The sequence below is a fragment of the Plecotus auritus genome (assembly GCF_963455305.1).
Source record: "Plecotus auritus genome assembly, chromosome: 3".
Lineage (NCBI taxonomy): Eukaryota > Metazoa > Chordata > Mammalia > Chiroptera > Vespertilionidae > Plecotus > Plecotus auritus.
The window spans coordinates 225,215,057-225,231,517 of record NC_137772.1 but is presented as its reverse complement, the minus strand read 5'-3'; the positions used below and the strand labels follow the sequence as shown (position 1 = coordinate 225,231,517).

The 16,461-nt window shown below is 55.8% G+C and overlaps 1 protein-coding gene across 2 annotated transcripts in view; it reads left to right on the top strand.

Moving 5' to 3' along the window:
• PHF21B (PHD finger protein 21B) overlaps nt 1-16,461 on the top strand; it is a 58,340-nt gene that overhangs the window by 32,506 nt on the left and 9,373 nt on the right. For both annotated transcript variants that reach the window (XM_080661376.1, XM_080661377.1), the window contains exons 3-7: nt 2,408-2,500; nt 2,833-3,180; nt 5,285-5,422; nt 15,682-15,733; nt 16,329-16,405. In XM_080661376.1, coding sequence (XP_080517502.1) covers nt 2,408-2,500; nt 2,833-3,180; nt 5,285-5,422; nt 15,682-15,733; nt 16,329-16,405 — 708 coding nt within the window. The remainder of the gene's footprint in view (nt 1-2,407; nt 2,501-2,832; nt 3,181-5,284; nt 5,423-15,681; nt 15,734-16,328; nt 16,406-16,461) is intronic.

Below are 16,461 nucleotides of genomic sequence, written 5' to 3'. Positions count from 1 at the left end.
CTGGATGGGGGATTCAACAGGGTCCTGATGGGCCCCCAGCCCCTCCCCCCAAGGCCAGTTCTCTTTCCGACGTGGCATTTCTCTGTTGAGCTGACGTGGCGTGGTAGCTCGGTCGTGTGGACGCTCCACCACACAGCCAGCGTGGCTCCGAGGGCCGCCGTGCGTGGGGAGGTTTCCAGGGTGCCACCGCCCCCCCTCACCCCACGCTGGTTGCCACACTCGCTGGCTTCTGCCGCCCCAAGACCACAGCCTGGTTCTTGGCCCACGATGCCGTTTAGAGTGTGTTTCCTCCTATAAAGAGTGTAAAATGACCAAGTGAACGAAGCGCTTGGCCACACCGGCTGCTGGAAGGACCTTGTACACGTCAGCTCAGAGGGGCCACTCCCGTCTTCCAGGTTCCCGATTCGGAACGGCCTCCCCTGCAAAGGCCTCCGTGGCCCGGGCAGTCCGCCTCCGCTGGCCCGGGTCAGGGTCACCGGGACCCAGCAGACCGGAGCCGCCTGTCCAGCAGCTGGGCTTCCCTGAGGCGCACGCCCTCCCGACCGGGACCACACTGGGTCCCTGGCGCACACTTGTGTGAGGAGGAGCTGTTGGGGTGACTCAGCGGCTGTGTGCCCCCCCCCCCCCGGCCTGGGAGCAGGGAAGGCGGCTCTCCCCCGCTCTGGAGGCAGGACAGGGGTGCTCAGGTGACCCGGGCCAGCTGGGAACGGGTTGCTCTGGGATGTGCCCATCACAGCCGCGACACGCTTGTGGGCGGGCAGCAATGACAGGCGTGCCTGTCCCTGGCTTGTCTCATGCGCCGGAAACGCCCGTCGCTCCTCTAGGGACGAGCAAGGGGTCAGTGGAGTGGGAGCGGGAGCGGGAGCTGGTGCGGGAGCTGGTGGAAGCCGGCTCAGCAGGAGCGCGCCCGCGGCACGCAGCTCAGTCTATTCCCGGCCGTGAGCAAGGCGCGGTGGGTTCCGTCTGTGAATAATAAGCTGCTTACGTGGTATTAATGTTTATTGGCACCGACGAGGTGGGAGCTTGGTGGTTACCTTCGCCCTGCGTCACAGGGGCCCCATCCAGATGTGAGCAGATTGCGGCTGGAGAAGCTGCTGGGACGCGGGCTCGTGGAGGGACGGAGGCCAGGCCGCGGCTCCTCGCTGTCCTGCCAGGTGCTCGGAGGCCTGGCTGCTGCCCCACCTTCCTCAGCCACTGCCGGGCGCCCCCCCACTGCTGGGCACCTGTTGCAGACGGGGTGACTGGTGCAGAGCCGGAGCCCAGTGTGTCCCCGCCACGAGCAGTCTGCGTGCACCTGTCCCCTCGGCGCCTCCCACCGGCCTCGGCGTCTGAGGTCTCCCCGGCCGCCCTGGGGACTCGGCTGGAGCAGGAAAATCTGAAGTTATCTGTGACATTTATGGCCCATTCTTCCCTGTTAAAATGCTTAGCGCTGTAAATGCAGTCGCAAGGAGCTCATTCATCCTGACAAAGGGCGGCCATAAACCACCGGGAACGGCCTCCGGATGGCGTCCGGCCTGCCGGCTAACGTGTCCTCTCCGCGTGTTAATTCGGGTCCTGAGGCCGAGGCCCCGCAGGAGAACGCGCAGCGGGTGGGGGGTGACGGGCTCTCGGGGGAAGCCCATCCTTCCGAGAGGGAGGCAGTGGGGGGGCTGTGCAGCAGCCTCTTTTTTAGCAAATTCCTCTTGAACGACTTTGGGCTCTGCCCCAGGGAGTCACCCCATCACCAGGGGCACCCACACCCTGTAAGGTGCGCCTTAAGGAGCGTTGGCACCCCGCGCCCCAGCGGCCATGTGCACGCCAGCGGCGGCGGATGGGGGCTGGCGGTATTGTATGTGGTTCCTGGAGTCGCAGGGACGGTGCGAACTGACCACATCCTGTGCACGGAGGGCGGTTTCCTTGTTGGTGACCGAGTATTGAGAACGAGGTCAAAGCAAAGCTCCTATTTCCCCACCCACTGCGGGCCCTGCCCTCGCTGCCTCTGTCCAGCCGCCCCCTGCGTCCCCTCTCCACTCCATTTCTAAGGCGCAGAGTCGCTGGTGTCCAAGCAGCGACCAGAAGGAAGGCTCAGAGCCACAGCCTCTGGAGTCAGCGAGACGCACAGACACAGCGGGAAAGGAGGACCCAGGGACTGGGCTTGTAGCATTTCCTTCTCACGGGGCTGCGGGCCGGGAAGTCCAAGGTCAAGGTGCCGGCTGCTGCGGTTCCTGCCGAGGACCCTCCTCCTGGCTCACAGACGGAGGCGGTCTTAGTGACAATCCCGCAGACCGGGGTTCGGGGCCATAAACAACAGACATGTGCGCGCAGCTCCCAGTCCTGGAGGCCGGAGGGCCGAGGTCGGGCGCCCCAGGCCGGCGAGGTGTGGGCGGTGCGTCCCGCGTGGCCCACTCAGCAGCACCCTGTCTTCCAGGCTCTGGGGTCCGTCACTGCAGTGCCTGTCCCAGGTCCTCAGGTCAGCTCCTTGCAGAGGCTGGCCGGGCAAGGAGTGGCAGTGCTACCTCAGGTAAGCAGCCCAGGGCTGGGCCCCGGGGGTGTCTGTCCGTCTGTCCTGTGGCCGCGGCCCCCAGCCCCTCAGCACGGAGCCCCTTCCCTCGCCCGTCTCCTCGGAGGCGTTCGGACCAGCACCCGTCGTCCCAGTGAGGAACTGGGAAATCACTTAGTGGGTAATGACCAGGATTTTAAGAGATGGAATAAACTAGGCTGGCCTAGATTACTGCTTCTTGAATGACTCACTTCTGGACCGGGCCTTGCAGGGAGGGGGGTTTTACTAGTAAACGGGGGGCCACGGTTAAAGAGTACCATCATCCACCTGTCCGTCCGTCTCCCTCCCCCCAGGTTAGGCCAAAGACTCTGATTCCAGACAGCCTCCCCGTCACCCCCGGCCGGGACCGGCCACCCAAGCAGCCCCCAACGTTCCAGAAGGCCACCGTGGTCAGTATCAAGAACCCCAGCCCAGCCCTCCCCACCGCCAACAACACCGTGAGCCATGTGCCAACGCCCCGCAGCCAGCCCCAGGCCCTCGCCGAGCCGGCCGCCATCACCTCTTCTCTGAGCAGTGCCGGGGTGGCCTACGCCATCATCTCCACGGCCCCCAGCAATGCCGCCGCCATGGCCCCCAGCGCCGCCGCGTCCGTGGTCAGCGACAGCATCAAAGTGCAGCCCCTCCTCATCGGTACCGACAAGGTGAGGCTGTGCCCACGGGCAGGCTCAGGAGGCACCTGCCCAAGAGGCACCAAGTGAACGAGGCCGGGCAGAATGAAAGACGAGGGCAGAGTGGCCAAGTGGTCGGATGGATAAATGGGGTACGAATGAGTGATCAGGTGAGTGGATCCACGCATGAATGAATGAGGGCACACATAAATGGGTATGTGACTGGAAGAACATATGGCTGAGCGAATTAAGGCCAGCAAAACGAGAATGCTTGGTCAGTGCGTTCATCACTCCATTCATTGGGGTAACTGACTCCTACGATGTGGGCAGAAGGGGTGACAGCAGGGGAGCCCCATACTGACGATGGCTGTGCTGGTGGAGTTAGGTGGCCAAGGACTTTTTGGACCCAGGTGTCGGAATGGAAAAACCTGTCATTTCTTAGAAAAACCTGATTTAAAACAAACTAAGGTCGTCTCCCCGTTTCCCTCCAAGCGCCTTCTGACTGCTTTCCGAGGCCTTCGGGGCTGCGTGGAAGGTGTCATTTCCTCTCTTTGGCCTCTTTTCCTGTCCCCAGCTTGGGGTCCGCCAGGCTGCCCCCCTCTGGTTTGTGGCCAGTGTCACTTCCACTTCCCAGCCTGGAGGTCGGCACTCCCCTCTCATGCCACCATGTCACTGCACGCAGCGTACTTCCGGGGCCCTCCCACCTCCGACCGTGTCCCCAGGGATTCTAAACGCCTAAAGAGCTGTCAACGGGCTCTGTCTGACGCGGTCCCAGTGAGGAGTGTGGATCCAGGGCGGCCCGGTCCAGAGCGTGCTGAGCAGCTGCTTGGGGAAGGACTGTCCCAGCTTCACTGCAGCCTCTCCAGCATCCATGCTGTCGCTTTCAGCGCTTTTCATTTAATCGGTGTAGAGAGACGCTCGCTGTTGAAAGTTGAGTTATGTGGTTATTATTAAGCTTGAATGCTTTTCCTATACTTTTCAAGAGTTCTGACTCCTGAGTGTCATTTGAGGATATTCTTTGCCCTTCTTTCTACGGGGGATCTTCGTGTTTTTCCCCCCGTGAATATAAAAAGGGGCGTTATTTTCCATCCAGAGAATTCTGGGATTTTAAACTGTGATATGAAGAAGAACAAAGAGCCTTCCCTTAAGCCAATGGAAGAGAAGCCATCTTCTCACGATTCACAAGACAGTCATAGCCGTTCTCAGGGGGAAAACGCCAGTTCAAGTTACTCCTGGCTCAGCCCTGAGTTCCTTCCCCTGGACCCAAGAAACCTAACGATTTCCCGCCATTTCCTGTCCAAAAACAGAAATGAAATAGCTGAGCCACAGATGGGAGCGAGCCACCCAGGGAGGCTGGGCTACAGAAGTCAATTTCAGACTTTCCAGCCTCTGAAGCTTGGGTCAGACCCAGGGGTCACCCTGAACCCTGGTGGGGGCCGCCCTGAACCCGGATGGGGGCCGCCTGAAGTGGGGCTGCTCAGGGTGATTCTGTGTGAAGCCTGGAGCCCACCCCCTCCTTCTCCACACGCCCACCCACCCCAGGGCTTGGCAGGGCTCCTCAGAGTGAGAAAAAGAGCATTATGCGCACCCTCCCGCGCCCTCCTCGGCCAAGTGGGAGCACCTCAGACCCAGTGGCCTGGGGCCGAAGGGGCAGGAGGGGAGTGGGTGGCCAGGTCATGCAGCCGGGAATGCAAATTCCCAGCCCTCTGCTCGCCCTCGGCCTCAGTTTACCTGCATCTGAGTTGGGGATAAAGGAACTAAGCTCTCCTGTCCTCGCTGCCAGAGGTCAGCATTCCCAGGAAGCTGAGGGTAGAGGCGGCGTGACCTCCCGAAGGCACACAGCTGCGACACGGGAACACAGGACCGAACCCAGGGCCCCGGGTCCTCAGCCCGGCCCCGTTCTCCTGCAGACCACCTTCCCGGTGAAGGGGCTGTGGAGGCAGGCGCCCTGCCATAGCCTGCAGAGCTCCGTGCAAGCCGCCTCATTCCCGTGATCCTGCCGCTCCGGGGCCTGCGCCCTCTCTGCTGTCACCCAGACTCACCCTGGACCCCCCAGCTCCCCCTCCCGCCCCCCTCCCTCCCACTTAACCTCCCCCCCCGCACCCCTTCATCCCCCTCCCTGCGCCGTACCTTCCAGGTCATCATCATTCAGCCTCAAGTGCAGACACAACCCGAGAGCAAGGCCGAGTCGCGGCCGCCCACGGAGGAGCCATCTCAGGGAGCTCAGGCCACCAACAGGAAGGAAGACCGGCCCCCGAGCCAGGAGAACCCCGAGGTAGGTGGCTGGGGTCTGGGGGCTGCTGTCGGGGGTGGGGACGTGCTCACGGGAGTCAGCCGCCCTGTGCAGAGGGGGCTGTGAGGGGGACTCCTGAGCGCAGGCTGGGAGCGGTCTGCACGGGTCTGGAACCTGCTGCCTGAATTTGCATCCCCTGCTGCTAGTTCTTGGGGTGCGACAGGGGTGAACCCCGCTGTCCCGTCCGTAAAATGGGAGAGGTACGTCTTCCCTCCTGGCAGTGCTGTGGGGAGAAGCCATGAGTCCAGGCCTGCCAAGCCCGAACGGTGCCTGGGACGCTGCGGGGTCACCCACCACCCCGAGCCCTACAGCCGTGGTCCCTCCACGTTCACGCCCGTGCTTAGGACCCTGTGCCCTCGGAGGAAGCACGTGGCCCTGAAGCAGCCCTGGCTCTTCTCTCTGCTGTGACCAATCACAGCTCTTCTATCTCCTGTGACCAATCACAGCTCTTCTCTCTTCTGTGACCAATCACAGCTCTTCTCTATGACCAATCACAGCTCTTCTTTCTGCTGTGACCAATCCCGGCTCTCCTTTCTGCTGTGACCAATCATGGCTTTTCTCTCTGCTGTGACTAATCACGGCTTTTCTCTCTGCTGTGACCAATCACGGCTCTTTCTGCTGTGACCAATCCCGGCTCTCCTTTCTGCTGTGACCAATCACAGCTTTTCTCTCTGCTGTGACCAATCACGGCTCTTCTCTCTGCTGTGACCAATCCTGGCTCCTTTCTGCTGTGACCAATCATGGCTTTTCTCTCTGCTGTGACCAATCACGGCTCTTCTTTCTGCTGTGACCAATCCTGGCTCTTCTCTATGCCCGTGACCAGTCACGAGTGCCTGAAGGCGGGCAGAACAGGACTTCTGAATGCCTGAGAAGTCAACCCCTGCCCAAGGCTGGTGCGGGAGGTGCAGATGTCTCCGGAAGGTGCCCATAGAACTTTCCAGAAATTGCACATAGCACCCCCTGCCAACCCCTGCGAGAAGCAGGAAGGAGGACGGGCTCTCACTGCCCCTCCTAATGCGCCACCTGCACGGATGGAGGTGGAAGAGGCAGCGGCTCTGGGTCCCAGCAGGTGAGGGCCCTTGTGCTGCTGTTGGCGTCCTGGGCCTTTTCCACGTGCCTGCCCCGCCTGGCCCCCCTTTCTGTCCCTGCCAAACTCCCCGTTATCTCAAGTTTACTTCAGACACTGTCTCCTCCAGGCAGCCTTCCCTGACCACCCACCGCAGCGGGAGAAGAGGCCCTCTGGGCTCACTCGGCTCCTTAGGATAATTTTTATCCATGCCTTTATTATAAGAAGGCACCTTTCGTTCAGTTATTCGTGAGCATGACTCATGCCAGGCTCTCTGACGTAGTCCTGGCCCCAGGGACACTCACCCTGTGGCAGACAGGCACGGCCACGGGACTTGGGTTAACAGATGCCAGGCGTCACCAGAGAGGGGCACGTTCAGACTCTGAGAGGTGCAGGGAGAGGGCTTGGCGCACAAGGGGCATGACCAGCAGGGCCTGGAGGAATAGGCAGGGTCTCAACAGAGGGGCAGGAGGCAAGAGGGATGGCGACTCAGGCAGAGGGTGCTGCCTGGGCAACCGCATGGAGGTGGGAGGGGCCCAGCATGCCTCCGAGAGTCAGCCGGTCTGTACCCGCCGCACAGACGGTTCCGGTTCTGCAGCTGGGCTCAGTGGACCAGAGCCCCACCATGGTGCACTGACGCAGGCTGCCCCGGCGGAACTTCATTCCTGGGCACTAGGGAGCCATGGCATAGCTTTGAGCGGGAGAGGGATGTGATGGTTGGCCTGCGTGTCCACAAAGCCTGCGGGGGATTCGTCCAGGCTGACCTGGAGCCAAGGCTCCTCAGTGGCCCCAGGCCCAGTTTTATCTGAAGAGAGACAGGCATTTCGTTTCCATGGCAACGGGTGAGCACTCAGTGCACCTGCTGTATGCACCGGGAGCTCTGGGTCTGGCTCGGAAACAAGGCTCCCACGAGCACCCATCTGTCCCCCGTGGGTCTTGACACACTCTTAACCTCTGGGAGGGCTTTCTGGGTGGATTCTTTGTTCTCTCAAAGTTATCTTAGTCGATTATTGCGCATTTATACAATTAGTATAATTACATCTAACTACATAATTATCATAAATACATGTAATGGCTTAAATAGAACTGGCAATTACAGCAGCCTCGGCGTAAAAATCCTTGTCAAGGTTTCCTTTTAAAGAGGGCTCGGAGCAGCAGTGGCGCCTTGGAACCTGTGCTTGCGCAGTCCCGGTTAAGTGCACGAGGCTCCCCGTTGTCCTGGCCTCGGGCGTCATCTGACAGAGCTGGCCACCCTCAGACCACCATGTGCCCTGCACAGAGCCCGCCAGAGCAGGGCCAGCCCCATGAGGCCCTGAGCGCATCCCCAGCCTGGCCAGCTCTGGGACACACCTGTGCGCTCAGATGCTGCCCCCTCCGCACCATCCCTGCTGCCAAGGCCCCATTCTGCCTGTCTCTCCCCCGCTCTGGTCTCCCTGCCCCTAGATGGGTTCCCCCCTGTCCATTCACTCTGCAACTAGAAGGACCTTTCAGAAATAAGGAGGTCACCCCCTTCTTGGAATTCATCCACGTGCATCCCATCAGGATTACTCTTGGGTGTCCCCATCCAAAGACCCACAGCAACAACAGATGAAATCTAGGTGAGGACGAAGGCGTGGCTGTGTCCAGACTCCAGCCGGAGCAGGACGCCTGGGCTCCAGGCTCAAAGGGGACCAGGAGCGGGCAGCTCACGTGGGACAGTGAGTCCCCAAAGTTCCTTGGGCGAGACAGGGATAGAACCAGGCCACCCTGCTTGTACGGGAGCCAGTCTGAGCCTGGGGGTCACAGCTGCACATGGGGGTGGGGGTAGGGGGAGGCCCAGGCAATTACAAACTGGGAAGGGAAGGGTAAGCAGGAGGGAGAAAAAGTGAAAAATAAAATGAACAGAAAAAAAGGACTTGTGCCCCAAATGAGTCTGTAGACAGAATTCTAAAACACAGGAAGGGCCCTAATTCTGGGAATGACAAGAAATCAACACTTGGAACAAGATCAGATGAATATGAACATTATTTGAAAATCTGGTAATGAAAAACATGGCGATTAGTGGAAATAAAAAGAACCAGACACAAAGAGAAGAGAAAAAAACAATAAGGAAAAACAAAATAAACAAAAGCAGCAGCAGGATGAGGGAGATACTGCATGCTTTGGACTGGCCACTGCAGGTGGCGCAGACGCAGAGTTAAGAACACACGGGTGGATGTAAACGCAGGAAAGAGCCCGGAGGGTAGAGAAACCACAGCTTCCATCGCATGGGGGAATGGATGGGGGAAGGGCAAGGAGCAATCATTGAAGAACGAAGCTAAAAATTTTCTAGGATTGAGGAACATCAATGTGAGTTCTTAGATCAAAAGTCATCTTCGTCTCTCAGGCAGGACGAATAAGAGTAAATCTAGGCTTTTGGAGAAACCAAGATGGCGGCATAGGTAACCACCTGAACTTGCTGCCTCGCACAGCCACTTCAACACTACAACTAAAAGACAAAACGGGTATCATCCAGAACCACTGGAAGGCTGGCTGAGTGGAAATTCTACAACTAGAAGGAAAGAGAAAAGCACACTGAGACTCAGAGGAGGTGCGGAAGTAAAATGCAGAGGTACGGAGGTGCGTGCGCGCTGGCAACTGAGTACGTGGCTGTCTTTTTCAATCCGCAGGGAGACACAAGCTCCCGACTGCTCTGAACTCCAGTTCCGGGTGAGACTCTGGGGACCCAGATTCATGGGGCTGGGGGGCGGGGGGGGGGGCGAACTCGATTGTCTGGCATTGGGAGGAACTTGAGGGTGGCTTTCTCTCAGAGGTACTTGCAGTGATTACCAAGGGACACTGAGACCTGGGGGCCTCTTAGGGCAGGGCTGATGGGAAGCCATTGCTGTTTGCTCTGCCCTCAGACCCCACCCCACCCAAGCTGTGTGCAGAGGCTTTTGCATATGAATGGCCTGGTCCTTTGAAATCTAAATTACCTAACAAACTGCAGCTGAGTCAGACAGACCCAGAACATCCAAAAGAAGGTCCAAGGCCCCATAGCAGCTTGCATTGCTTCACAGCTGGGCCTCACCTGGGCACCTCCAAAACCCAAACAAAGAGGAATCTACAGATCTCTCCGTAGCTCCTGCTGGGTGGCCTCAGGCAGAGGCTAAATTAGCATCTCCTTGGAGATCCAAGAGCCAATGTACCTAGTGTGGGACCATCCAGATTACAACTCCTCAGATCCATAAGGGACACACGCAGGGGGCAGACTCAGTGAGCACCAAAGCCCCACTGAAGCAAGTCTTGCCTCATAAGGGTGTCTCCAGCACAGAAGTTCTTGCATCGTAGACACAGCTGATCCTCACAGCTAATTGGCCTGGAGGTCAATTCCTCCCAGTGATACCAACAACAATCAAGGCTTAACTACAAGACTGTGCGCACGCACACACACACACACACACACACACACAGAAAAAAAGACTGTGCACACAGCCCACAAAGGGGTGCACCAAGAGTGTCCACCTCAGGTAACTGGGGAGGCTGAGCCACTGGGCCCTATAGGACACCTAGCACACAAAGCCACTCTATCAACTCAGGGAAGCAGCCAAAATGCAGAGACAAAGAAACAGGTCACAAATGAAAGAAATGGAGGAAAGCAAACTACTGGATATAGAGTTCAAAACCACGGTTATAAGGTTTTTCAAGAATTTTCTAGAAACCACCGATAAATTTAGTGAGGCCCTCGAGGATATGAAAAAGGACCAACTAGAAATTAAGCATACACTGACTGAAATAAAGAATAATATACAGAGATCCAACAGCAGACTAGAGGATCACAAGAATCAAGTCAAAGATTTGAAATACAAAGAAGCAAAAAACACCCAACCGGAAAAGAAAAAAGAATCCAAAAATATGAAGATAGTGTAAGGAGCCTCTGGGACAACTTCAAGTGTACCAACATCCGAATTAGGGGGTGCCAGAAGAAGACAGAGAGCAAGATATTGAAAACCTATTTGAAGAAATAATGACAGCAAACTTCCCCCACCTGGTGAAAGAAATAGACTTAGAAGTCCAGGAAGCGCAGAGAACCCCAAACAAGAGGAATCCAAAGAGGACCACACCAAGACACATCATAATTAAAATGCCAAGAGCAAAAGACAAAGAGAGAATATTAAAAGCAGCAAGAGAAAAACAGTTAGTTACCTACAAGGGAGCACCCATACGAATGTCAGCTGATTTCTCAACAGAAACTATGCAGGCCAGACGGGAGTGGCAAGAAATATTCAAAGTGATGAATAGCAAGAACCTACAACCAAGATTACTCTACCCAGCAAAGCTATCATTCAGAATTGAAGGTCAGATAAAGAGCTTCACAGATAAGAAAAAGCTAAAGGAGTTCATTACCACCAAACCAGTATTATATGAAATGCTGAAAGGTATTCTGTAAGAAGAGGAAGAAGAAAAAGTTAAAGATAAAAATTATGAACAACAAATACATATGTATCAACAAGTGAATCTAAAAATCAAGTGAATAGAAAATCTGATGAACAGAATAAACTGGTGAATATAATAGAATCAGGGGCATAGAAAGGGAGTGGACTGACAATTCTCAGGGGGAAAAGGTTTGTGGGGGGTTTGGGAAGAGACTGGACAAAAATCGTACACCTATGGATGAGGACAGTGAGGGAGGATAAGGCAGGGGGTGGGGTGGGAACTGGGTGGAGGGGAGCTATGGGGGGAAAAAGAGGAACAACTGTAATAATCTGAACAATAAAGATTTATTTTTTTAAAAAAAGAGTAAATCTAGAAGCTAGGCATCTATGTCCAAGAATAGAAGGATAGATCATGAAAACTACTAGGGTAGCGCCACAGGCCGCCACCAAGGAATGCCGGGCACGCTGGGGGCTGCCAGGAGCCGGCAGAGGAATGTCCGAGAACTGCTGAGAGGAAGTAACTGCCAGCTCGGGGTTTCATACCGGCTTACCCATTCTTCAAGGGCCGGGGCAAAACAGAGACATTGTTAGACACAGACTAAGAGGTCTGTCACCCACAACCACCAGTGGAAAGAACTGCTTTAGCAAGAAGACCAGGAATCCAGGACGTGGGTGAGAGGCCACCACGAGCACCACGATCGTTTCCCGGCAGGTAATACATTTAAGCACAGACTGCAGAAAATACCCAGTTGTTATTGTTTTTAAATATTGATTTCAGAGAGGAAGGGAGAGGGAGAGGGAGAGAGAAACATCAATGATGAGAGGGAATCATGGATTGGCTGCCTCCTGCATGCCCCCACTGGGAATCAAGCCTGCAACCCGGGCATATGCCCTTGGCCGGAATTGAACCTCTGACCCTTCAGTTCACAGGCCGACGCTCTATCCACTGATCCAAATTGGCCTGGGCCCCAGTTTTTCAAAAACAGGTAGAAGGATTTTTTAGGTGGCAATAACAAGTTGGTCAGTGATGTTTCAGAGCAAGTTAGAACATGGTAAGGTTAGCGTGTTGAGAAAGAAATATTAACCTTCAAAAAAAAGAGAAATATTAACTTTAGACTTCATTAGAAAAATGTATAGCTAAGAACATATATTTTAAACATCTACACTAATCGCTAAAAATGATAAAATGCCACCTATCATTTCCAAGTCAGCAGAGGAAAAGGAGGTGAATGTGGGACCTTTTTCCCCCCAAGAAGACAGGAAAGGAAGTGAAAAGAAAGGATGACAAACTGAAAAGACAAACTCGTCACCGCTAAGAAGGGAACTGCAAAGCTGGAACCCGAGGACTGAGGGGAGAGGCGGCTAAATGGCCAAAGGACTGGAGACCACGGACCGTGAGCTGGAATTATTTAGGAAAAAATAGTAAAAACTGTCACAGATATAAATAATAACTGGATGAGCAGAGGGTTCCATAGACGTGGCAGGAGACACAGCAGGGACAACGTGGGCAAAGGGGAGAAAATTATACAAATGAAACAGGAAGAATGAGTTTTTGAACATTGGAAAGCGGTACCTACAGAAGACAAGCAAAGAAGGTACAACAGCAGGTAGATAATTGGAGAATGGAAAGAAGGACACCAGGACGGTGGAGCAGGATAAATACAGTCAAACCCCGACAATCCCCCGCAGTGATGTGAGTTAGAATGTAACACGTAGGCAGGTGGCTCCTGTGAGCCACCTGTGACCTGTCCTCAGATGTGCACAGACGTTATCTCCTGTGGGAGGAGGGGGAGGCTGAGCCAGGAGGCAGGAGCATGGGCCCTGAGGTCCTGGTATTCGCCCAGCCCAGACATTGCAGATCAGGCCAGTGAAGCGGTGCCCGTCCTGGGGGGTTCGCAGAGGCCCTGCCACTGTCCAGTCAGCCACAGGGCCCAGGAGGGAGAGGGAACCCAGGGGGCACCACCTGCAGCCTGGCTTGGTATCGATTGGCGGAAGCTGCTGGACCCCGTTGCCACGGCAGCAGCTCTGTGGCCCCCACGTCGTCTCATTAGTCTTGCAGTAACCTGGGGGCACCTCTTACAGGATGGAATGCAGGACCCACTGTTCCTGGTGTGGTGATGCTTCAGTGATTTCTAAGTATAATCCCAAACAGTTGATGAGATCGTTTAGTTTACACATTGAATGACCCCCCTGGGTACAAGGGGAAACGGTCCGTCCACGTGGAGACACAGCCCAGGAAGGCACTGACCTTTAATGGGAGGGAAAGGGTCTGATGCAGTGACTTCAGAGGAGATGGTCAGGCTGGCTCCTGACCTGTCCACGCAGCACCTTGGGAGAGGTCCTGAGGACAGAGTGCCCAGGACTCCTGTCCAGCCAGGCTACAAACACTCCCGTCCAGCGGAGCGGCTACAAACACTTTAAAATATATTTTCATTGATTTCAGAGAGGAAGGGAGAGGGAGAGAAAGGTAGTAATATCAATGATGAGAGAGGGATCGAGCCCACAGCTTGGGCATATGCCCTAACCAGGAATCGAACCATGACCTCCTGGTTCATAGGTCAACGTTCAACCACTGATCCATGCCGGCCGGGCTACAAAAACGTTTGTGGGTTTTTTAAAAAAATTATTGATTTTAGAAAGAGAGAAAGGGGGAGAGAGAGAGGGAGAAACATTGATTTCTGTTCCACTTAGTTATGCATTCATTAGTTGATTCTTGTATGTGCCCTGACCGGGATCGAACCTGCAACCTTGGTGTATCAGGACGATGCTCTTACCAACTGAGCTACCCGGCCAGGGCTACACAAATGGTTTAAATCTGCCAGGAACTTGGGATGTGGGCTCCCATGAGCCCTTCAGGAGAAACTACTACAGACTCAACCTCAGTTGGCCCCGAGCAGCTGGGGCCACGTTGGCACCAACGCTGAGGCGGGCACCTGTAATTAACGGCGAAGTCAAACCGAAACGGGGTAAGGATGTCGAACGGATAAGGAAGTTTAAATGTCGCCTGCTCCAATAATGGGCCAGGGGCTCAGCTGAGTCCAGCTGAGAGGAGGCGGGGGAGGAGGTAGGAGGTGGAATCAGCTGTGAGGTGGTCTTGTCTGTCATAGTTGGGACTTCAAGTGAATCAGAGATTATCACTGACAGCTGGCAAGTCGAGGAGACGTCTTTAACAGCATAGAAGTGAAAATTAGCGAGGAGGAGGAACAGTCACTGTTTGAAATGATGTAGAAAACCCAAGAGCAGGGGTCCTCAAACTTTTTAAACAGGGGGCCAGTTCACTGTCCCTCAGACCGTTGGAGGACCGGACTATAGTTTTTTTAAAAAAAACAACAATAAACAAATTCCTATGCGCACTGCGGGCCCAGGACACGTCAGCTGCTAAGCAGGACAGGCAGCGGCACCCGGCGGGCTGGATCAATGTCCTCGGCGGGCCGCATGTGGCCCGCGGGCCATAGTTTGAGGACCCCTGCCCAAGAGAATGGATGAAAAACTCCCACAGACCCTAAGAGAATTCGGCATGGTGGCAGGTGTAATATTAACGTACAAAACTTTATAGACACCCCCTTTTACAATAGCAACAAGAAGAGTAAACGCCTAGGAATAATCATAATAAAGTATTCAGCACCCCCTTGAAAGTTTAAAACCCCTGAAGATAAAAAGAATAGAGGCACACCATGGTCTGGGTAGGAAATGTTAGTATTATAGTTATTATTGGCCCCTAAGTTAATTTACAGCTTTGACCTCATCCCAGTAAATATGCCCATTGATTCCCTTATTCTCAGATAAATTCCAGGTGGATCCAAAATCTAAATGTAAAATGTGAACTATAGGTACTGAAATACAACACAGTCGACTTGCTGTATAACCTCAGCCTCTAGCCAAGATTAAAAAATCCACACACCGCAGAGGAAAATATTCATAAATTCCACCACGTACACATTTTTAAAGGTCTGCCTGGTGCCCCAAAGCCCCAGGAATGCCCAGCTCCGGGAGCATGGCCTGTGCACGGTGACTCCTCCCCCAGAGGGCAGGTTGGCTCAGTGGATAGTGTCGGCCTGCAGATCGACGGGTCTCGGGGTTCCATTCCTGTTGAGGGCACATTCCTCGGTTGCAGGCTCGAGCCCAGCCTCGTTGGGGCGGTCGGGGTGCGTGCCCAAGGCAACCGATCGAGGTGTCTCTCACATCGATGTTTCTCTCTGTGTCTTCCCTCCTCCTTTCCACTCCCTCTAAAAATCAATGGGAAAGTCTCCTCAGGTGAGGATTAGCCAAAAAAAAAGGGGGGGATGGGGTGAAGGGAAGGTCCCGGTGGGAACCCTGCCAGGCCCACTTCAGCCGGGTGGCCCAGTCAGCATCACTGCGGTCAGTGGGCAGCACGACCCCTGACAGGATGTAATGAAAAGGCATTTCCTCTCTGTCTTCTTCCCCAACCCACGACCCCGCTGTACCCCTGAGAAACTCGTCAGGCAAATCCCAGTGGCGGGGCCTCCTGCAGAATTCCTGCTCCTCATGCCCATCAAGGTCATAAAAAGGAGGGATGCTGACACTCAGTCCAGGGGAGCTAAGGTGGCGTGACGACTACATGTAACGTGGGTCTTGGGTGGGGTCCCAGGACGGAGAAAGCCCATTAGATTAAGCGGAGGAGACACGCAGGAACGAGCCAGCGCACTGGGTCTCAGCAATGCCTGCTGAGTGAGTGAGTGAGTGGATGGTTGGATGGATGGATGGATGGATGGATGGATGGACGATGAAGCCGAGGTAACACTTCTCTGCTTCCTTCTCAGAAAATCGCCTTCATGGTAGCGCTAGGCCTGGTTACCACAGAGCACCTGGAAGGTAAGGGCCCGCCGTGCGGACGGGCTGGGACGGGCCCGCCGGACAGGTGGGGCGGCGGGTGGGCTGCTGGAATCAGACCGGAGCAGTGGGTTTCGGGTCCCCCTAGTCAGAGGGTCCCCAGCGCCCGAGGGTGAACCAGCTTCTGGGAGGCCCGCCCACTGCCAGCCCCGGCCTCTTGGAAGGCTCCGTGCCGGGGCTTCGTGGGGCGGGGCCACCTGAGCTGCAGGCCTGCCCCCCCGGAGCCCTTTGCCTCGCGGTGCAGCTCAGCCAGGCCAGCGTCTGGCCACAGGCACCTGATGCCCGAGGTCCTAAGAGAGCCCCAGGCTGGATGATGGCACACGAGTGGGTACCTGGATCCCGGATACCTGCCACCTCCTGCCAGCCATCCTCTCCAGCCTGGCCCAGGGGGTGTGTCCTGCCTCGGGAGTGGGGGGGGCGATGGAGCAATGCCTGGAGACCCCAGCCTGCTCCCAGCACCGGGGCATCTGTGCAGACAGAGGCCGTGTGACGGGCGGGGATGTGATGGCCAGGGCTTTCGAGGAAGCCTGCGGGGTTCCTGGGCGGGAAGGATGGGTAACGGCGCGTCTCCCTGCAGAAATCCAGAGCAAGCGCCAGGAGCGGAAGCGGAGAAGCACCGCCAACCCCGCCTACAGCGGCCTCCTGGAGCCCGAGGTGAGGCCTTCCCGCAGCGAGGGAGGCTCCGGCTGGCCCCCCTCCCCCCGCCCCCC